The sequence below is a fragment of the Fukomys damarensis genome, unplaced genomic scaffold (assembly GCF_012274545.1).
Source record: "Fukomys damarensis isolate Sample0158 unplaced genomic scaffold, DMR_v1.0_HiC HiC_scaffold_15, whole genome shotgun sequence".
Lineage (NCBI taxonomy): Eukaryota > Metazoa > Chordata > Mammalia > Rodentia > Bathyergidae > Fukomys > Fukomys damarensis.
This window is the reverse complement of record NW_022900927.1, coordinates 23,471,132-23,492,715: the sequence shown is the minus strand read 5'-3', so window position 1 is coordinate 23,492,715 and position 21,584 is coordinate 23,471,132. Positions and strand designations below refer to the sequence as shown.

Genomic DNA, 21,584 nt, shown 5'->3' with positions numbered 1-21,584 from the left:
TTTTTCTGCTTAGCTCCCCAGGTAATTTCATTAATACCTCTAAAAAAGCAAACAAAAACCCAAACCTCAACTCCCCCCAAAATAGGAAATACAGGTTTGAGGGAGGTACTGTCTCTGCTAGGGGGATATCCCAGCTTGCTTTCCTCCATGGCAGAGTTCCTCACTTCTTGGAAAAACTTTTCTTTGGCTAAAAATTCCATTCCTTCTACTCTCATTTCCAAATTTTGGGGACAGTGGAGCAAGAACTCTTCTACTTGAGCCCCTCAGCTAAAGCCAACCAGATATCCTTTCCTCCCTAGAGGGAGACTGAGCGTCACAGGCCTGCAAAGGGTTAAGTGAGCCACACCCTCAGCCTTGGACTTTGTGCTGAGCAGCAGTCTCTCCAGCCTCTCCCGGCCTGACTGGCACAGGGAGCCTGGGCTGGAGGAGGCAGCGAAAAGGAAGATCTGAAGAGTGGGCACTGGCAAGAGGAAGGGGGCCTCTTTTCTGGATTCCCTGACACCATGGACAGCTCCCATTAATAAGACGCCGCTCCAACCTTGGAGCCCGGGGCTCCTACGCCTCCTCTGTCAAATTGGTATTTCATCTACCTTTCTTCAAGGGACGCTGAAGTCATATCCTCACTCCAGGGCTGGGTGAGTCCTGCGTTGACCTGTCACTGCTCTTTTCTCCTTTTGCTCTCCCCTGCCCCCAACTGTTCACATTCCCACTCCTCTCAATTCCCAACCCCAAAATGCCTTCTCCCAAACCCTCTTTCGGCTTACTCTCCCTTGCCAAGTTACTTCAAAGATTTCACTTTCAAAAAAATATATGAAAACTCTGAGATAATAATAGTACCTGCTTCACTGCAAGCATCAGATGAATTAGTATCTGCACAGTGCTTAAGGCCCTGTCTGGCCTGTGGTAAATGCTGCGTGATATCTAGAGACTGCTTTTATTGGTTAGTCTTATTGCTTCCTCAATTGTGCCTTCCCAGGAAGTTACAGGAGCATCAGGAAAACAGAGTGAGGGGAGAAGCGAGCCTCTATCCCTGCTTCTTGTCTACCTTCCATCACTGCTTTCTCCCTTCCCCCATCCAGGTTCTGAGATTCATGAGAGTGAGAAAATGTGTTTCTTTTATTCCTGTTTGGGAGTGGCATTGACCATTGTACCAGTAACTCCATCCTGTAACCGGTCACTCCACCTATGTAGTTCCACAAGAAAGCCTGTGGAGGGCTAGGCTTTCTCCTGAGGGAGCATCTGCCATGTGCTTCCTACGTGGGCCCCAGCCCCACAGCCTTCCCTGCAGCACTCCCCCTCAAAAGCTGGGTGCGCCCCTCTGGGCAAATTCTATGCCAGAAGTTTACAGGAATGGATGTGACAGCTGGAGATGGGAAAATAGGGACAGGAGTGGAGGGTATCCAGAAGCCCAGACAGCTATTTATTAGTTGAGGAAACAAACCACTTTTATTTTATAGAGGATTCTGGTCTCCATGCTCTAATTTATCACCTTGCTCAATCCCTATTTAAAAGCAAAGCTTACAATAGCAATCATAGGGAAGGAGAGACCTCTGAAAAAACTGAGATGGGTATAGGGGTTTGCTTGTTTGTTTTTGGAACAGGTCTCTCTACGTAGCCTAAGTTGGCCCTGGACTCAACTGGCAGTCCTGCCTCAGCCTCAGTGCTGGGATTGCAGACATGCGCCACCACTCCTAGCTGAGTCTAGGGGTTTGAGATGGCTAAAATAGGGGCTGTGAGAAGTAGGGGTAATCAAGAGGACCAGGGTAAGTAGCCAGGGCTTCTGAATGCTGGCCAGAACCTCAGAACAAGGCAGGAGCCAGGGTGGGGGGGCTGTCTATACCTGGCTGAGACATAAAGCTTGGCTCATGCTTTCCTCCTCAGCCTTCTCCCCTTGAAGCCGCTCTGCTGCCCCATTGCTGCCTACTGGGCACTGTCCTCCAGGTGGTCAGAGGTAGGTGGTTCTCTCCAATACCCCAGGGAACATAGGGTTCCCTACCTCCTGCTGAAAGACTTGGCTCCCTGCCTGGCCTGGGCTGGTATAGAGGCTCTTTTAGGTCGGGGACTCTGGTCCCTTCTTCCCTCTTCACCTCATATGGTTAGTGACATTTAAACTGAGCAGATATCAGAAAATTGTCCCTTTTGCTCCAAGGATATGCAGCCCCTCAACATGTCTGTCATGGAAGGTTCTGTCGGGGTAGAGGACCTTGTCCTCCTGGAACCCCTGGAGGAGGCGTCTCTGCTCAAAAACCTTCAGCTTCGCTATGAAAACAAGGAGGTTTATGTGAGTGCGCTGTGGGTATGGCTGGCTGTGGGTGTGCTGGGAAAGTCCACATGTTCCCCCCCATTCCCTTCATCTTCTTTCTGGTTCCAGACCTACATTGGGAACGTGGTGATCTCAGTCAATCCTTACCAACAGCTGCCCATCTATGGCCCTGAGTTCATTGCCAAATATCGAGACCATACCTTCTATGAACTAAAGCCCCATATGTGAGTAGAAGGCCTCAGCTTTGTGATGATGAAGTATTTTAATTTCCTCTATCCCTTTCCCTACAGTGTTTTCCAGATGCCAGTGTATCTCTTCCCCTTCGGCCCTCTGGAGGCCTCTCACTAGGCCTAATGCTTCTTACCTAGTCTGGTCCATGTGGGGAGAGTGAATGAACCTAGAGATGGAGACTGAGTAAAAAATGGTATCTTGGACTGGCCCCTCTAGTCATTGCCCACTTCCTCCCTCAAGCTATGCTTTGGCAAATGTGGCCTACCAGTCCCTGAGAGACCGAGACCGAGACCAGTGTATAGTCATCACAGGCGAGAGCGGAGCTGGGAAGACTGGTGAGGAACCTGACTGGGGCAAGCCACGGTCACCTCTTGAACACTGTCTTGTCTTTTCCCTAGCCACACCTTGCCTACCCTGTCCTTCCCAACCCCCAGAAACTTCTCCCATTTTTCTGATTCTGAGGGGTGTGCATGCTGGGGGAGGGGAGTTAAGGAGGGAGGCAGGGGATAGGTCAGCCATGGGTGGGTCCCCGTGAGGTTCTCAAGATTCTCTGTGAGCAGAAGCGAGCAAGCTGGTGATGTCTTATGTGGCTGCCATCTGTGGAAAAGGGGACCAGGTGAATTCTGTGAAGGAGCAACTGCTTCAGTCAAACCCAGTGCTGGAGGGTGAGGATCACGATCTCTGCTCTCTCCATTCCTCCCAGTCCTCAGCCCCTAGAGTTACTTGTTCCCAGTGCTCCAAAACCACTGCTCCCTTTCTGAGACTGGCATGAGGACTGGAAGAATTCCTCCTCAGAGGTCTTTTCTTCCCTTCTTGAGAGCCCCATCTGTCCCTTCAGCCTGCCTCACTTCCCTTCTCCTCCTCTCTGCAGCATTCGGCAATGCCAAGACCATTCGTAACAACAACTCCTCTCGATTTGTGAGTGAGCATGTCCAGCGTGGGAGGAGAGGGATTGGGGCTGAGGCAGAGGGGTGCAGCACAGACCCCTCCTGACAGGGCTGCAAGAAGAGGAGAAAGCCAAGACTTTCTCTGGTGTCTCTCTGAAGGGAAAATACATGGATATTGAGTTTGACTTCAAAGGATCCCCGCTTGGAGGCGTCATCACAAACTGTACGTGTCTCCCCCAGACCACTCATCAACTTTCTCTTTCCCCTGCCCAGTGACCCTTTCTGCTTACCTGCCCCTGTAGGAAAGAGGAACATTAGACTTCAGGGAATTTCCTAAATGCTAGGAATACTGTGGCTGGGGCAGAATTAGAGGGACATTGCAGTACCTCTCAGGCCCTCAGGAGGTTAATTTCTAACTCTCTGCCAGATCTGCTTGAGAAATCCCGAGTGGTGAAGCAGCTCAAAGGGGAAAGGAACTTCCACATCTTCTATCAGCTACTGGCTGGAGCAGAGGCAGAGCTGCTGAGTATGTGCCTGCCCCGGACACGTGGCAAAGCATTCCTAACCTCCTCCATTCCATCCCTAGAACCTCGGGCTCCTCTGGGCCCTGCAGCCCCCTTCCCTTGAGCCCCTGAGATTTCTCCTTGCCGGTATTTCTCACTTGGAACCTCAAAACCCATTACTGGGAACCAATCTCAGCCCCTCTGCTCTATTGTCCTGGGACTGATTGCTAGGGATGTGCCTTTCTTGCCTCTCTACTACACTCAGACCTCTGTTTTCCATGGGCTCCTCTTTCTCCAAACTGCTTTAGATATAAAACCCTCATCCCCATCCACCTTTATCTTACTTCCACTGTAAGAGGCTTTATTGGGGCCAGGAATGTAGCTGCGTGGTGCCTTGCCTGTTAGGTAAGAGCAAGGTCCTGAGTTTGATTCCTGGTACCAGGAAAAAGAAAATAAAAGCTTTATTGACTGTTCAGCGGAGAAGACAGGGTGTTGTAAGTATTGAAGAAGCTCTAGTTGAAGCTGTCCTGGGCTTATCTCTGTCTCACTTGGACCCTGTCCCTGACTTTCTTTCTTAGACCATTCTATGAAGGCTTCATTCATTCACTCATCAAGCATTTCTTGATACCACTTGATACTTCTTGATATTACTTGATACTACTGTGATACACGTTATGCTGTCCTCTAGAGATAGAGCTGAGTAAAACATGAACCCTTTTCTCAAAGAATTCACCGTTCCTAGTATGCTTCTAGGGATAGCAGGTGTGTGAACATAGAGATTGAAATAGTGTGATTGGTGCCTTAGGCCAGTGCAGGTAGCTATAGAAGAAGAAGGCATGGAACCTTTACCTTGTCCTGGGAAAGAGCCCACCCCAGCCTGGATGCTGGCCTGGCCTGGGTGGTCTTGGGTGGGTATCACTGCAAATTCGGGTGGGACTGAGACCCAGTTAGTGTTTGCCTCTCAGTCTCCCCTTTCAAGCTCTGAGAACCATGGATCTCTGGCCCCCAAGTATGTGTCTTTGGTTTCTTGTTATTCCATGTTGAGCCTGTGCCTAACTGCTTTTCCCCTCCTGAAGACCTCCAGAAGGTGCAAGGGTCCCCTTGGGTCTTGTCTTCCTTCTAGGCATCATAGTCTAGTCGTGTTTACTTTGTCTGATCATAGGCACTGTGTCTTGTTCTGGCTGGTTCTGTCCTCTATCGGTCTAAACTGAATCTGGGTGGGGTCTCCTGGTGTCATATTTATCCCTGGGGATCCTGACTCATTCTCCTTCCACGTGCCCTTCTTTAGCAGACTCCTCTTTCAAAATGTGTTTTCTAGAAGGAGCTGCCATTAAGCTCTAGCTTGAAGCATACTCCCCAAATTTCAGATCATTTTCACAAGGATGATTGGCTTCCCTCAAGTTCTAAGATTAAACCAATCCTTCACACCTTAGGCAGACAGCTTTGAACATGTCCTTGATTCATTTATTAAAATGAAAAAGTTCTTGTTTGCTAGCCATGCATTCAGAATATGGAGATAAGAACCACAGTTCCATCTGGGAGTGGTGGTACATGTCTGTAATCCCAGTAGGGAAGGCTGAGTCAAGATTGGGAGTTCAAAACCAGACTGAGATATATAATACAGTATGACTCCTGTCTAAAAAGGAAAAAAAAAAAAGACAGTTCTAACACACAAGTTGCTCATGTGTATGACAGACAAAAGAAATGTGAAACTAGCCAATGTGGTACAGGCTGGGATAGAGATTCACTGCAGAGGAACATAATTTAGCCCAGCTCCTCAGCATCAGAGACACACACCTTCTAGAAGAGGTGTTAGGGTCAGAGAATACACTATCTGCCACTTTGTTGGTGCTTGGTGAACGCATAATTAATGAGCCTCTCAGGTGACACGTGGGTGGGAGGTATGTGTTCACCTTTCTTCCTTTCCCTTCATTCTCTCAGAGGCACTGAGACCTGAGCAGGATGGAGGATTTGACTGTTTTTACTGTTTAGAACTCAGAGGGTGGGTAAAAAGAAGAGTGAAATGAGGCTTTTCTTTTAGAAAAGCTTTGGGAAAACCCAACAAGTGTGAACACCTAACTCTTCAGTACGGTTTAAAGTACTAATTAGAGTATTAATTCATGGGAATTAATGATCCCCAAACAAAAGAGACCTATAACAAAAAAGGAAGAACCTACATAAAAAAATGCCTCTGTTGCTTAAAGGAATGAACCCATGTAGGGCAAGGAGGGGAAGGCTTCAGAGAGCTGAATGCTAACTCTCTTTCCATGTTGACTGTCCCAGAGGACCTGAAGCTTGAGCGGGATACAAGTGGTTATTCCTATCTGAACCACGAAATGTCCAGAGTGGATGGCATGGATGATGCCTCCAACTTCAGAGCTGTACAGGTGGGCGACAAGTGTGGGCAGATTTGGGGTGTTCCCTGAGCCCAGGCTTTGAGTTTGAGAAGGGAGGCATTGGGCCGGCACCACCATTTTAGATTAATTTCTGCTTTTTCCTCAAGAATGCAATGACAGTAATTGGGTTCTCCAAAGAGGAAATTCAACAAGTATTGGAGGTGACAGCCTTGGTTCTGAAGCTGGGAAATGTTGAGCTGACTGATGAGTTCCAGGCTGATGGGATACCGGGAAGTGGCATCCGTGATGGGAGAGGTTCGTGCCAGCCTGATGGAGTCCCCACCCCGAATCTCCTACTTTGAGTCCTATTCTTCTACAATTTCTGGAGTAATCAGCTATGCCCTGATGCAGTCCCACTCAGCCCACTTCTGAGTTCTCCTCCAGTAGGCTCATTAAGAACTCCCAGTGAAGCACACTGGAATGAGATTTTTGACATTTGATGGATCTGGATTTTGGATTTCTCAGAGTCTCAGTTGATTCTTTTGCATCAGGGGGTAACACACCTATTTCAGGAGATTCTCATATTAAAGTGGGCAGTGCACACAAAGTGCCCAGATCCTCTTCCCTTAGCCGTCCATTCTTCTGTGGTGGTGTTCTGGGTTAGCTAACAGCTTCCCAGGGAGACTCGGCACCAGTCTTCTAGGCAGTTTTGCTAATCAGTGCCCTCATGTTCCCTGCCACTGAGACAAAGCACCCTCTCCAGCCATCTTGAATTTCCTCATCATTCTAGGTGTTCAGGAGATTGGAAAGATTGTGGGTTTAAATCCTGAGGAACTAGAAAGAGCTTTGTGCTCAAAGACCATGGAAACGGCCAAAGAAAAGGTGGTCACTGTGTTGAATGTCATCCAGGTAAGGATCCTTCTGAAGGGAGCTTATTTTGAGTCTGTTCTGTTGGTTCCACACTAAGTTGTTTCCCCCCACCCAGGCTCAGTATGCTCGGGATGCTCTGGCTAAGAACATCTACAGCCGACTATTCAACTGGCTAGTAAATCGAATCAATGAGAGCATCAAGGTGAGAAACTGCCTTCTCACCTCAGTACCTTCTGCCTGCTCATCTGTCACTCTGGCCACCAACTCCATTCCTTGGTTTCTGACATGAACAGAGAAAAGAGGATGAGGGAGGTGATACAAGTCATTCCAGTAGTGTGTTGTGGAAACATCATTGATGTTTGAGTTAACAATTGGATCCATCTATTTTTCAGTCATGTGGTCTTTGAATTTCAGATCCTAAGCCTTGGTTTCCTAATTTGGGCATGCCCACTAAAACATGAATGTCTATCTACTTCACAGGGTTTAATTCAGATCAGATGAAATTATGTATATGGTTATCATATAATCCAGCAATTCCCTGGCCTACATCCAAGAGATTTGAAAACAGATGTCCTCCACCAAAAATTGTGTATATTCATAGAGGCATTATTCATAATAGCCAAAAGGTAGAGGCAACCTAAGTGTCTATCAGCTGATAAATGGATAAGCAAAATGTGGTATATCTGTGCAGAATTATTTGGCTATAAAAAGTAAGGAAGTCCTATTACATGCTACAAAATTGATGAATTTTGAAAACATTATGCTGAGTAAAAGAAGCCCATCACAGAAGACTACCTTCTGTATGATTCATGTGAAATGTACGAAATATGCAAATCCATTGAGATAGGAAGTGAATCAATTATTGCCAGTGACTGGGGCAGAGGGATGGGGAAAAACTATTAATGGGCATTGGAATTCTTTTTGTTTTTTGGTACTGAAAATTGAACTCAGGGCCTTGTGCTTGCCAGGCAAGTACTACACTGCTGAGCTACATCCCCAGCCCTGGAATTCTTTTCTTGGAATGATGAAAATACTCTGGATTAAACAGTGGTGGTGATTTTACAATATTTCAAATAACTAAAACAAGCCACTGAATTATACATGGTATATGAGTTATATCCAGTAAAGCTATCATTTGTTCATTTTCTTTTTTTCTTTCTTTTTTTTTGGTACTGGGGATCAAACCTGGGACCTTGCACTTGCAAGGCAGGCGGCGGCACCACTGAGCTAAACCCCTGGCCTGATTTGTTCAATTTCTTGGTGCTAGGGATTAAACCCAGGTCCTTGTTTTTTGTTTTTGTTTTTTTTTTCTTAGACAACAGTCTTGGTACGTAGTTTGGTCTGGCCTTGATCCTCACTATGTAGCCCAAACTGCCCTTGAACTTGATTACAGGTGTGCACCACCAGGCCTGGCTAAACCAGTCTTTGTACATGCTAAGTGTGTGCTCTGTCACTAAGCTACAACCCTGGTCACAAGCAGTTATTAAATAATTATCTACATGAGAGTGCTATCTCTATAAAGGCTATTACTGACAGGCGGCAAGATAAGATGGAATTTGAATTTAGACTGGGGTAAATGCTTTTTCTTTTTTTTTTTTCATCTGTGAAATGATCATGCCTAATATGATTACGATTATTAAATGACACGGAATTTGTTTTTGTAGTGCTGTATACCACAGGGATGGTTATTATCCTGAGAGGATTTTTTTGGAGGGACTAGGAATTGAATTCAGGGGCTTTGCACTTTTACAGCCCTTTAAAAATTTTTTTGTTTGTTTGTTTTTGTTATTTTGAGACAGGGTCTCTCTAGTAGTTGGTAAGGTGCCCAGGCTGGGATCCTTCTGCCTTAGTCTTCCGAAGTGCTAGGATTACAGGCATGTGCTATCACTCCCAGATGAGGAGAGGCTTTTAATGTCTTTCTACCTCATACCATGGGCGAACCTTCCTGGCACTGATTTAAATCTTCCTTTTCCTCGTTTCTCCTCTGCTTTTCTTGAGTATATAGAGGGGGAAAAGAGAATAAGACACCATAGTTCCAGCTTGTTCACGCTCACTCTAGTTCTCTTTGCCCCTGCTCTGACCCCATTTGACCCTGAAGGGCATGGCCTGTCCTCATATTTATCCTTTTCTCCTCTTCAGGTGGCCACTGGGGAGAAGAAGAAGGTAATGGGAGTCCTAGATATCTACGGCTTTGAGATACTGGAGGTGAGAGAGACTCATCCAACCTCAGCAGCCTGCTTCCCTAAGAATTGGGGGGCAGACTTACAGTGGGCATGAGAGAGGGGAGGTAAAGTCTTGTGTGAGCTGTTATTTCTCTTTGATCCTCAGAATAATAGCTTTGAGCAGTTTGTGATTAACTACTGCAATGAAAAGCTGCAGCAGGTGTTCATAGAGCTGACCCTGAAGGAGGAGCAAGAGGAATATAAGAGAGAGGTAAACCAAGCCTTTTCCCTCCCCTCTTCAGTAACTTCCAGACTTATGCCAAATCTTTTCTCCTTGATCACAACTTCCAGAAGGGAAGACAAATGAAACAATTTCCCTTGCACAGCTGAGCATTACGCATTCGTAAGTAGCCCTAGTGGTCGGCTCCCCATCCTCTGTGTCCCCTGCCTCCTACTCCAGTCCAGGCTAGGCAGGAGACAGATTGATGGGAAGGGTGTGTGTGGAGAGAGTCCTGAGAGCAGAGAAGTGACAGCTGTGCTTGGCCTATGGCAGACTGTGAGCCAAATTTAGAAGGGACGTTTCTCCTGGGCTTGGCACCCTACCACATCCTTTTCTGTGTTTTTCTCCAGCATTTCAGAACGTTCTGTCGCCCGTGGCACTGGCTGATGTTGACATCCCCTTCATGGCGCCCTGATTTCAGACTTCCTCACCAGAAGTCCCCCATGGCTCCAGATGTCCACCCTCTTTCCCTGATTCAGTGCAAACCCCTGTTTTTTGTGCCTAGGCATTAGAAAAACTCTCTGATTAAGCCACTCTACCCCCAAAGTGTGAATGGCTGAGAGTCTCACTCATCTAAACCCTCCCAGGGATATTCCCTTGTGAGCCCTCGGGCAGAATTTCAGGCAATATGGTCACCATGTGTGGAAGAGTTTTTCCAGTTGTTTTGCACATTTTAATTTTAACAATTTAAATTATCAAATAGGTAAAACATTCCTATGCTTCACAATTTAAAAAGCTTAAAAAGGTATAAATATAAAAATCTCTCCTTTCTGCCTCTGCCCTCAGCCTCCTAGTTTTCCTCCCCACCCAGAGGCACCCAAAGTAGGCCTCCTTCCAGAGTTCTCATGTGTAAGCAGATATGTAAATATATTTTCCTACAAAATATATACAAAGGGCAGTAAATACATTCTGTTCTGTGTCTTCTTATCATCACTCAACAAGAGATCTTTCCATATCAGTATGTAAAGATACCTTTACAGCTGCATTAGATTATAAGTATATCATAGTTCATTTAACTGGTTGGGGAAGAAGATGAAATGGGAGGACAATTTAAGGTAATTTCATTTTACTTTCTGTGAAGACCTGTGAGGGAGGAGGGAAAGAAAGGTTTGTGCTTCCCAAGCACATATGAGAACGCTCTGACCTGGTAGGTGTGGCCCTTAATGCAGGGATTAGGAACTATACTACCCACAGAACTTCTGCTCAACAAGTCCCCAAGCAGAGATTCTTTGGGTCTTCTTTTCCTGTATCATTTTTACATTCATTTATTTATTTACTGTGGTTTGGAAAAAGGGTCTTGGTATGTGGTTCAGGCTGGCTTTGAATTCCCTATGTGGCCCAAGCTGACCTTGAAATTGCAGTGATCCTTCTGCCTCAGCCTCCTGAATACTGGGATTTCAGGTGTGCACTACCAGTCCCAGGTTCTCAGTTTTTAATAAAGTTATATAGTCTAAAAGTATAATGTAGTTCTTTGGTTCTTAAACTGTGGTCCTGGACCAGTTAATGTCAGCATTGCTTGGGAACATGTTGAAACTATAAATTCCCAGGTGCCATGCCAGACCCACTGAAATTGGAAAGAGGGGTGCAGAGGGGAGGTGGGATTCAGCAATCTGTATATTTAGCGAGGTCTTCCAGGTGATTGTGGTGTACTCTCAAATTTGAAAATCACCGAGGCAGATCTTTGAAGATGCATCAGCTTAGCTTTTTTGAGGATAAACTCTCGGTGGTGTGCTCCAGTCTCATAGTTTATTGAAGATGTGCTGTGATCACTTACTCTTCCATGCATATAGCTCCTCCCCTCTCATACTGGGGTAGTCTCTATCCCAACCTCTTCCCAGCATACTATGATCTCTTCCCACACTATGCCACCTACAAGGCTCTGCGCTGTCTCACCTGCTTTCACAGGTGCTTGGTTCTATACCCCACCCCACAGATACTCCACCAAACTTGTAGGGATGGGGACATAAATAGAACTGTGGACTTCCCTGAACTATGGGGATTCCTGTGGTCCTTTGTAGAATGAGTGAAAGGAAGGCTGTGTCTGGTAAAGTCTATAATTGATGTCTTCCTCTATCAGGGCATACCATGGACAAAGGTGGACTACTTTGACAATGGCATCATCTGTAACCTCATTGAGCATGTGAGTTTCTTTATCTTGCCTCTGGGATGTCCCTTTCCAAACCTCCTGAAGACCCTTCCCCTATCTCTCTCCTGACTGTCCTGTTTGTAAAGGATGGAAAAGGCAGGCAAAAGATGAAAGAGGCTCAAGGGGCAGCAGTGAGACAATGGACATCTTGAAGGATCAGGTAGAGGTTGCACTGATCGTGTTCTCTTGGCCCAGAATCAGCGAGGCATCCTGGCCATGCTGGACGAGGAGTGCTTGCGGCCTGGGGTGGTCAGTGACTCCACTTTCCTAGCAAAGCTGAACCAGCTCTTCTCCAAGCACAGTCACTACGAGAGTAAAGTCACCCAGAATGCCCAGCACCAGTACGACCGCAGCATGGGCCTCAGCTGCTTCCGCATCTGCCACTATGCAGGCAAGGTGATGTAGCAGGGCTGCAGGTGCAACACGAGGGCTGAAGACAGTGGGGGAGGACCTGAGGGGAGGTGACAGCTGAGAGTACTTTACGTCAAGCCTGGAGGGAGGACCGAGTGCTGGGAGAAAGTCACAGGGGCTCCAAACCTGATGGCTTCTCTACAGGTGATGTACAACGTAACCGGCTTCATTGACAAGAATAATGACCTACTCTTCCGAGACCTGTCCCAGGCCATGTGGAAGGCCCAGCACCCACTCCTTCGGTCCTTGTTCTCTGAGGGCAATCCCAAGTTGGCCTCTCTCAAACGTCCCCCGACTGCTGGGGCCCAGTTCAAGAGTTCTGTGGCCACACTCATGAAGAATCTGTATTCCAAGAACCCCAACTACATCAGGTGATGAGCTGGGCCCACAGGGGACATGCATCATATGTCAAGGCATGCGCAGGGGCCGAGCACTGTAGAACATATCCATGGAGGTGTGTGGAATAGGGTTTCAGAGGCCATTCCTCACGAAAAACAGCCAGATGAGGAGCAGGGTATCCCATAGGTGGGTAGGGATGTATGTGTCAGACTTGTGAGTGAAAATGGCAAGGCCAGGGTGTCCACTCCACTGAAATTTTCAACTAAGGGGACTAAGTACAGAGTAGGGGTCTGGAGACCAGGATGGTTCCCTTGGTAATGATGTCACCTCCTGAGGCCTTTCCCTTGCCCCACTTCGCACCAGGTGCATAAAGCCCAATGAGTATCAGCAGCGAGGTCAGTTCTCCTCGGAGCTGGTGGTGGTCCAGGCACGCTACCTAGGCCTGTTGGAGAATGTGCGGGTGCGACGGGCAGGCTATGCCTACCGCCAGGGCTACAAGTCCTTCTTGGAAAGGTACCGATTGCTGAGCCGGAGCACTTGGCCTCACTGGAATGGCAGAGACCGGTAAGATCCAGTGTGGAGTGTGCGAAGCAGTAAAGGGAAATGCAGGGAACAATTGTGGGAGGAGGAGGGGGAGCAGGGGATGAGCTCATCTGCTGACACTAGGGGAATGGTTACTTGGGGAAAGAAGTGATCATTTCCTGCAGCTGAAAGACTCTCTCCTGAGACTCCGGCTTCCTCCCTTCTGCCTTTATAGGGAGGGTGCTGAGAAGGTCCTGGGGGAGCTGAGCCTGTCTTCAGAGGAGCTGGCCTTTGGGAAGACAAAGGTCTTCATCAGAAGCCCCAAAACTGTGAGTCAGAGGAAGAATTTGTGTTGGGGAGGTGGAGTGAGAAAGAGGCTGGAGGGAAGGCAGCAGCTATAGTCTGGGATGGCCAGTGGGTGAGCCAGCTTTCTCTTGGCCAGCACTTCTCCCCTGGAACTATATTATGCCCACCCCCGCCTTAAGCTGAGGGGGTTAGGTGTGCTGCTCTGTCCTATTTGAGGGCCTTTACCTGAAGCAGAGCTCCTTGAGGGCTGGAGTGATCGAATAGGATGCTGGCTGAGAAGCCTGTGGTCCTGTGGGGTTCAGAAGAGAGCACTGTTCCCAGAGGCCAACCCCTCTGCCTCACCTCTCCCTCCTCTGCAGCTTTTCTACCTGGAAGAGCAGAGGCGCATGAGGCTCCAGCAGCTGGCCACTCTCATCCAGAAGATTTACAGAGGCTGGCGCTGCCGTACCCATTACCAGCAGATGAGGAAGAGTCAGATCCTTATCTCTGCTTGGTTTCGAGGCAATAGGGTACAGTTACCCTCAAAGTCCCATCCCTTCACTCTTCCTAGAGGGGGTGAGATGGTTTAGGATGTAGGTTTCTCTAAAAGCACCAATGTTTTCCACAGCAAAAGAAACACTACGGGCAAATGAAGGCATCAGCACTGCTGATCCAGGCTTTCGTGAGAGGGTGGAAGGTAATGGGGAGTGGGAGAGGAGCTTCCTTCCCAACATAGCTCCTCCTGGATTGTGCCACTGCCGGGCGAGGCTTGTTGGCACCCAGGCCACCCTTGTGTGACACCTGTGTTGGGGGTGTATGTCTGACTGGGCAGAAGGGTTCTGCTTTCCTCCTACTATCGTCTCAGCTCTTTAGCTTGCTTTGTTCCTGGCATAGTTGAAAAAATAGCAGAAACTCTTCTGGAATCTGTCTTCAGTTTGGTTCCTGTCTTATATATTCATGCTAGGCTCGCAAGAATTATCGAAAATATTTCCGGTCTGGAGCTGCCCTCATCTTGGCAAATTTCATCTACAAGAGCATGGTAAGTGTTGGGGGTGAAGGCAGAAGTGGGGTGGGGTACAGGAGGTTGGGACAGGGGTGAAAGAAGAAGATGTGACTCAAAGCTTTCCCACAAGAGCTTGCTCAACTTGCTTGTACATACCTGGGTCCAGGAGGAGGCAGGTTGGAACAGTGTGCAGGCAGCAGGCCCCAGGTACCTCAGGCTGAGGGAGAATCAGACAGCATTTTTGCTAGAGTGTTTGCCACTGGAAACCTGTGACATGGGTGCAGGGGTTGTCTCAGCACACCTACCATCTGGTCCATGGCATACAGACTGGAGGAAAGATGGGCTGATCTAACCATCTCATGGAAGAGCAGAGGGAGGACACACATAGGGTCCACTAGCCCAAACTTCCAAGGTGAAAATGGAGGGAATCTCCTTGCTATCTCCTCTGAACCCATAGCAGACCAATCTAACTAACTCTCAGGAAGACCTCTCTCAGTTCTGGAGGATTTGGGTCAGGAAGGGCAGGAAGAAGCAGACCCAAGCCTACATATTCAAACTACAGATGGTTTCCAGTGGGAAGAAAATAGTGGCAGAGAAGAGTGGTTTCTGGAGACACCTTTCAGATATGGTAGCACTTCTTAGAGGTGTTCAAGGGAAGCCAGGGACAGAGTAGCTCTACAGTGAAAGCTTGGAAAAGTCCAGAGAGAAGGAGGAACGAGCTGAAGGTCTCTGCCAGAGGGCTGCAGTAAGTTGTTACTGATCTCAGCTGACTAGAATTTTGGGTAGTTTTAGGGCCCTTATTAGTGTGCTCATTTTGACACAAGACTCATTCATTTGGAGCCTCTCTTCATTGTTAGAGAGGCTGGATTCCCCAGCTGACCAAAGCAATGGGACTTTGGAAACTTAAGGTCTCCTCATTCCCTCCCAGCCTTTATCTCTTTCCCCTCTTACCTTGCGCGCGCGCGCGCGCGCGCGCGTGTGTGTGTGTGTGTGTGTACACGTGTTCCTTCATTCCAGGCCCTTTTCTTCCTTGCCTGGCCTCCTTTCTGTCTGGCTCCGTTGTGTCTGCCTCCCCAGAATACGTGCTCTCTTGCAGCATACCTAAGGCCTGTAATCTGGGTTTGCACTTATCTTCTGATTGGCCCTTCCTCTACTCTTTCTTTCACCTGTATTTTATCAGGCAACTGCTGAATGTCAACTCAGAAGCTTCTGGATTCAACCAGTATTTCAAAATTGACACAGATACCCCTGCCCCCAGCATGTAGAGGCCCTGCCCTTTGATTCCCACAGTGTTTCTTGACGGTAACAAGGCTAGTTCCCTTACGTGCTAAGGGTTTCAACAACGCTGTGAGGCAGCCCCCCACCCCCGCCACTTTTTAGATAGAAAACTAAGGCTCAGAGAGAATAAGCGACTTGCCAGGAGTCTCACAGCTGGTAAATGGTAGAGCTGGAACACAAATTCTTTAACTCCAGAGCTTTTAATCACTGAAGCTGTCTTCCATTAACAAGAGGCTTGGGCCGGGGATTTAGCTCAGCGGTTCGGTGGCCTGCCTCGCAAGCGCAAGGACCCGAGTTCAATCCCCGGTACCAAAAAAACAAAAAACAAACATTAACAAGAGGCTTGAGCTAGCCATGGCCCTAGGCAGACCTGGAGGCAGGAGGGCTGCATAGGGAAAGGCAGAACTCTTAGACCTAGAACAAATAATAAGAAAGCCTTCTATACCCATTGGAGCAACAGAAATTATGGGCAATGCTTTGGAATGTCTGTTGAATTAAGTCAAATCACACTAAGGACTAGGGAATACAGATTGGAGACCTCCTCAGGCCCAGATCCTGGGGCCAAGCTTCCTATAGAAGAAGCTACAAAAAACTTGAGTAGGTCCTGTGGAGATACAGTCACATACTGTGTGTTCTTCCTTTTTCTGTTTTAATTTTTTGTTTGGTTTTATGATATTGGGGATTGAATCCAGGGCCTTGTACATGCTGGGTAGGTGCTCTAACACTGAGTTATACCCCTGTTCCTATTTTAATGTTTTGACCTAATGTTTTAGCAAAACATTTTTGTAATAATTCCAAACATTTGAAAGTGCCCAAGATCAAGTCACCTTTGTATTATTGTCAATAATTCTATGCCATAAATAAATAGGGTGCTAGGTGCTCTCTAGAATGTACAAACTTTATAGAGTCTTTGTTCTAGACTGGGGAGGCTAAACAGATGCCATAGAAGAAACTTGCACCTTGGAACAGAAAAAATAAAAATAAAGCTAAAGTTGGGTGTGGTGGCGGATGCCTGTAATCCCAGCTACTTGTTAGGCCAAGGCAGGAAGATTTCAAGTTTGAGATCAACCTGAGCAATTTAGTGAGACCCTGTCTCAAAAATAAAACAAAAAGTCTGGGAATGTAGCTCCATGGTAATGTGCCTAGCTGGTGTGCACAAAGTCCTGGGTTTAAGACTCAGGATCTGAAGCAACAACAGCGAAAAACAGAATGAAGAAAAAGGAGCATGATCTAAACTTTATCAAGGACATGTAAAGACATTTGAGTAGGGATTGCTATTAGATGAGCATATCTCACTAGTGTGGATTTTCGTAGGTGAGGCAGTGGTGTTATGTCTTGGGAGATGCATGCTGAAGCCTTAGGGGAAGATGTTATCATATGTGTAACATTCTCAGGATAGAAATGATAGCAAGGGTTTGTGTACATCCAAAAGCACACATGTATGTTACAGGTACACGTAGGAGAGAGCTCACAGAGCAGAAGGTTAATATTATTAGTTAGTGAATTTAGATGAGGGGTACACAGTATCCTGATGGTCACTGTGGTTTTTAAAAAATAGTTTCTGCAAGTTTAAAGATTTTCAAATTGAAAAATGGGCTATACTTAAACAAACAGTATAGGTTAGATTGTTATTCTCCTGCTTAAAGCCCCCTAAGGGTGTTCTATTTCGCCAGAATAAAAGCCTGCCATGTCCTCACCTCAGGCTAGAAGGTCCTTCATGGTCTGCCCCTGACCAATTCTGTTCTTCACTTGTGTTCAACTCACTCCAGCCACACTGGCTTTCTTTATGTTTCTGGAACCTGTTACAACTCATTCCTGCCTCAGGGCCTGTTTCTTTACATCATAGCAGATAGAATAATCTTGCATTATGTATTTATTTGCTTGTGGTTTGTTCCTCACCCCTACCCTGGTTCCTTCATAGAATGTGAGTCTTCCATTCCTGTGTCCCCAAACCTAAAACAGAGTTAGAGAGACAATCTATGTTGAATGGTTTAAAAAAAAATGGCACTTTGAGATCTTGAGTCCCTGACTACCTGTCTAAAAGAAGGAGATATTTTCATTCAAATGCTTGCAATGCAAAGACCGAGATCTAGACAACGTGGTATGGGTCTTCAGAGAAAGGAGAGGAAGCAAGACTTGGGACATCAGGGTGGGCTTTGAGCTGCGTTTCCAAAAACAGGCAGACTCTAGTCAGGCAGGGTGAGCTACCAGAGCAGAGGGAGCTAGACACAGAGAGAAAGTGGGTGGGCTGCATAGAGGCACAGCAAGGAGTTCTGTCTGGTTGACTGGGGTTGGGGGAGTCAGTGCAGGAATCCTGTGCCATCACCTTGGGCTCTTAGTGGAGGGCTGTGAGTGGTAGGCTGAGGTGTTAGTCTGAACTGATCGGAGGGGAGGGCAGATTTGGTACCTGTCCAGCAGCCAGCACATACAATGACTGCCAACTGTAGGCACTTGTGAGCTGGGAGAATAGGAACTAAGGGAGCATCATGTTGAGACCAACTTTCACATTGGTTCCCCCCACCTCACTGCCCTGGAAAGCAGGTCTCCAGTTGGAGTTCATCCTTCTCTCCCTCCATGCTCCCATCCTTACCCTTACCTTGCAATCTTAAACTATACTTTACACGGACAGAGATTAGGAGGCAACTCCCTTTCATTTCTTTGGCTCTGTTCCTGCTTCTCACTGGAGTGGGCTTTCTCCTTGTAAGTGACAGGGTCTGGGTATGAGTCTGCCGGCCAGGAAGTGTCTTCTCACCATTCTGCTCCCAACCCAGGCACAGAAATTCCTGCTGGGCCTGAAGAACAATTTGCCATCTGCTAATGTCTTGGACAGAAGGTGGCCAGCTGTCCCTTACAAGTGCTTCATCAGGGCTGATCAGGAGCTGCAGCAGCTGTACCACCAGTGGAAGGTGAGGCCGCTGGCTCTTCTTTACAACTTAGTGCTTTGATTCTTCTCTCTTATTTCCCTCTATGGGCTCCTTCTTCTACTTCCCCCAACCCCCCTTTTTTTCCTCCCCCCTTTTTTTAACTGTGGTAATATATATGTGACATAACATTTGCCATTTGAACAATTTTTAAGTGAACAACTCAGTGGCATTAAGTACATTTACATTGTGTAACTGTCACCACCATCCATCTCCATATTCTTTTCTTCACCCCAAAGTGGAATTCCATAACACTTAGCATGAACTCCCCATTCTTCCCTCTAATAATCTATAATCTACTTTTGGTTTCTATGAACTTAACTATTGTAGGTACCCCCTATGTGTGGGAATCATGTAATGCTTGTCCTTCTGTGTCTGGCTTATTTTACTTAGCCTAATGCCATTTGTTCTTTTATTCAAGGAATACTTGCTGTATACTATCTGGTCTAAGCCTTGCTGCGTTGTAGCACATGACCCCATGGTGATCGTATTTGATAGTTTCCACTTCCCTCTTCAGCACGGTTCTCTCCCTCCTCCTCAACACTCATCCAACCCCTGTCCACTCCCGAAATGTCTAGTGTCCCTTTGCCTCTGTTTGTCTTCTCCCCTGCTGTCCTTTCTACTATGTCTTTCACTTTTCTCCCCAGTCCTGCCCTCCCATGCCATGATCTTAGTTCCTGTCCATCCCTCTTTGCAGTGTAAGAAGTTCCGGGATCAGCTGTCTCCAAAGCAGGTGCAGATGCTGAGGGAAAAACTCTGTGCCAGTGAACTGTTCAAAGATAAGAAGGCTTCCTACCCCCAGAGGTGAGAGCCCCCAGACCCAGTATAGCCAGTTTTGTCAAGTAGTGGTTCTTGACTTGAGCCTGTCTCTGAACCACCTGGTAAGACTGGGGACACCCAGATGCTGCAGCCCTCCTCAGAGTCTGACGCAACAGGTCTAGGTTGGCTCATCTCTGGTGGTGTTGATGTTGGTCCTGGGCCACATTTGTGAACCACTGACACAGAGGATATGAGGGACGGTGGAGGACAGGCCCAGAGGATTAGGATGGACCCTTGGGGTGGGGGCTGGGATGAGGCACAGGACCTTGTCCCTGCTGCACAACTCCTGTGTCTCTTCAGTGTGCCCATTCCATTCCGTGGTGACTATATTGGGCTGCAAGGGAACCCCAAGCTGCAGAAGCTGCAGGGCACGGAGGAAGGGCCTGTTCTGCTGGCAGAGACTGTGAAGAAGGTCAACCGTGGCAACGGCAAGGTGAAAAAGGCCTGCTTTGCTCAGCTGCAGCTGCCACCCAGAGGTGGAGGTTAAGTCTGCCTGTCCTTACTCTTTCTTGTTCTGTCTCATCCCTAGACTTCTGCCCGGATACTGCTCCTGACCAAAGGGCATGTGATTCTCACAGACACTAAGAAGTCCCAGGCCAAAATTGTCATTGGGCTGGACAGTGTGGCTGGAGTGTCAGTCACCAGCCTCCAGGATGGGCTCTTTAGCTTGCATCTGAGTGAGGTATCAGAGCTGGGTAGTGCAGGGCCTCTGACTGGAGAAAGGGGTGGCGTCCTGAGGGTGGGGCAGGCTGGAAAATGATCTTTCACTCTGAGGGCCTTTGATGTCCCTCAGTATGCCCCTGAGGAGGAGGGGGAAAAAAAAAGAATTTCATCTCTTCATCTCTTCTCTGATATTTTCCCCTCCTTCCTAAGAGGTCAACGGCAGGCTGGAAAATGATCTTTCACTCTGAGGGCCTTTGATGTCCCTCAGTCTGCCCCTGAGGAGGAGGGGGAAAAAAAAAAGAATTTCATCTCTTCATCTCTTCTCTGATATTTTCCCCTCCTTCCTAAGAGGTCATCAGGAGGCTCCAAAGGGGACATCCTGTTGATCAGTAACCATGTCATTGAACTGCTGGCTAAAATGTACCAGGCTGTGTCGGATGTTACACAGAGGCAGCTTTCTGTCACCGTGACTGAGAAGTAAGGCCATGAGCTGGTGGTGAGGTGCGGCTTGGGACAGATGACTGAGTTGATGGTCACTGTGACCGGGAAAATTCATACAATGAGAAAACGACGCATACTATGTCAGGGCAGGGCTTGGAGGTGTTTCTTATCCCCCCATCCAAGTTCTCTGAGGCCTTGAGCCATCTGACTAAGTGGGAGGAATGTACCATGTGGTAGCCTTTGGGAGAGGTGGGGAAGCCATCATGGGACTGCAGGAGTTGGGGTAAGGGGATTGGGCACTAGCTTTGGTTTTCTGTTTGTTTCCCCCCCAGGTTCTCAGTGAAGTTCAAGGAGAGCAGTGTGGCTGTCAAGGTCATCCAGGGCCCTGGGAGTGGTGGGAACAGCAAGCTGATTTGTAAGAAGAAGGGAAGTCATTGCCTGGAGGTGACTGTGCAATGAGGAGATGGGGACTCTTACAGAGTTGCACCTTCTTCTGGACCAGCACTGTCTGCCTTTACCCTCCTCCCTGTGAGGCTTAGAAACGGAAGAACCCTTGAAGAGGACCTTTCTTCTCCCCAGCCCTTCCAGTCCTCTCCTCCCATCTCTTTGCCCACGAATAAAACATTCAGTTCTGAAAGGTTTGGTCAGTGTGCGTGGGCCCTGTCTCCCCCTCTTCTCACCCAGCTGCACCTAGATCTTCCCTCCCCCATGCCCTAACCCTTCCCTCAGGTCCCCGGAGCCCGCTAGTATAGATAATCAGAAGGGCAAAGAAGGGAAATTGTCTCTGGGCTCCTTGACCGGCTGAGCTCTGACCGTGTGTAGAGAGACTGGGGTGGAGGTGGGGGAGTCGGGAACAGGGCTCAGGTCGCAGGTGGCCAGTGGGCTGATTCATTAAGCGTGTCCCTGGAAGGAAGAAGTGAGATTCCCTGACTTGGCAGAGATTGGGATCCTTTGGAGATTTCACCTGAAAAGAGGCCCAAGGCTGGAGAGCTCACGCAAGGCGAGGTGAGCTGGGGAATGCAGGGTTCCCTGTCCAGGAGCTCTGTCACCCCTCCACCCGCAAGCTTAGCACCCCGCTGCATCACATCTTCCTCCTGGCGCTGCTTTCCTTTCCATATACCTGAGATGTCAGGCTATTGCCAGCGATTTCTGGCTAATCACCGTCCCCGAGTGGGGGCCTGCAGCCGCTGCCACTTGACGGAGGCAGGCTCCCTCACCAGACTC

At 47.9% G+C, this 21,584-nt stretch overlaps 1 protein-coding gene across 3 annotated transcripts; it reads left to right on the top strand.

Annotated features, from left to right (window-relative positions):
- Positions 1 to 340: 340 nt before the first annotated feature.
- On the top strand, positions 341 to 20,980 carry Myo1a (myosin IA). 3 transcript variants are annotated; one of them, XM_033763714.1, is made up of 30 exons: positions 342 to 635; positions 1,602 to 1,763; positions 1,882 to 1,951; positions 2,150 to 2,281; positions 2,372 to 2,487; positions 2,735 to 2,829; positions 3,055 to 3,159; positions 3,366 to 3,412; positions 3,541 to 3,604; positions 3,809 to 3,907; positions 6,168 to 6,271; positions 6,388 to 6,535; positions 7,011 to 7,129; positions 7,206 to 7,292; positions 9,230 to 9,295; positions 9,419 to 9,523; positions 11,610 to 11,672; positions 11,874 to 12,074; positions 12,234 to 12,460; positions 12,792 to 12,992; positions 13,186 to 13,279; positions 13,616 to 13,765; positions 13,864 to 13,932; positions 14,200 to 14,274; positions 18,288 to 18,422; positions 19,135 to 19,241; positions 19,557 to 19,689; positions 19,786 to 19,938; positions 20,269 to 20,396; positions 20,693 to 20,980. In XM_033763714.1, exons 4-30 carry the CDS (start codon positions 2,153 to 2,155, stop codon positions 20,817 to 20,819), a joined length of 3,147 nt encoding a protein of 1,048 aa, XP_033619605.1. In that variant the 5' UTR covers positions 342 to 635; positions 1,602 to 1,763; positions 1,882 to 1,951; positions 2,150 to 2,152; the 3' UTR covers positions 20,820 to 20,980. The 3 variants fall into 3 exon arrangements, with proteins under 3 accessions (XP_033619607.1, XP_033619605.1, XP_010642940.1); XM_033763716.1 differs by lacking the exon at positions 1,602 to 1,763 and having other exon boundaries at positions 341 to 635; positions 3,103 to 3,159; XM_010644638.2 differs by lacking the exon at positions 1,602 to 1,763.
- Positions 20,981 to 21,584: the final 604 nt, after the last annotated feature.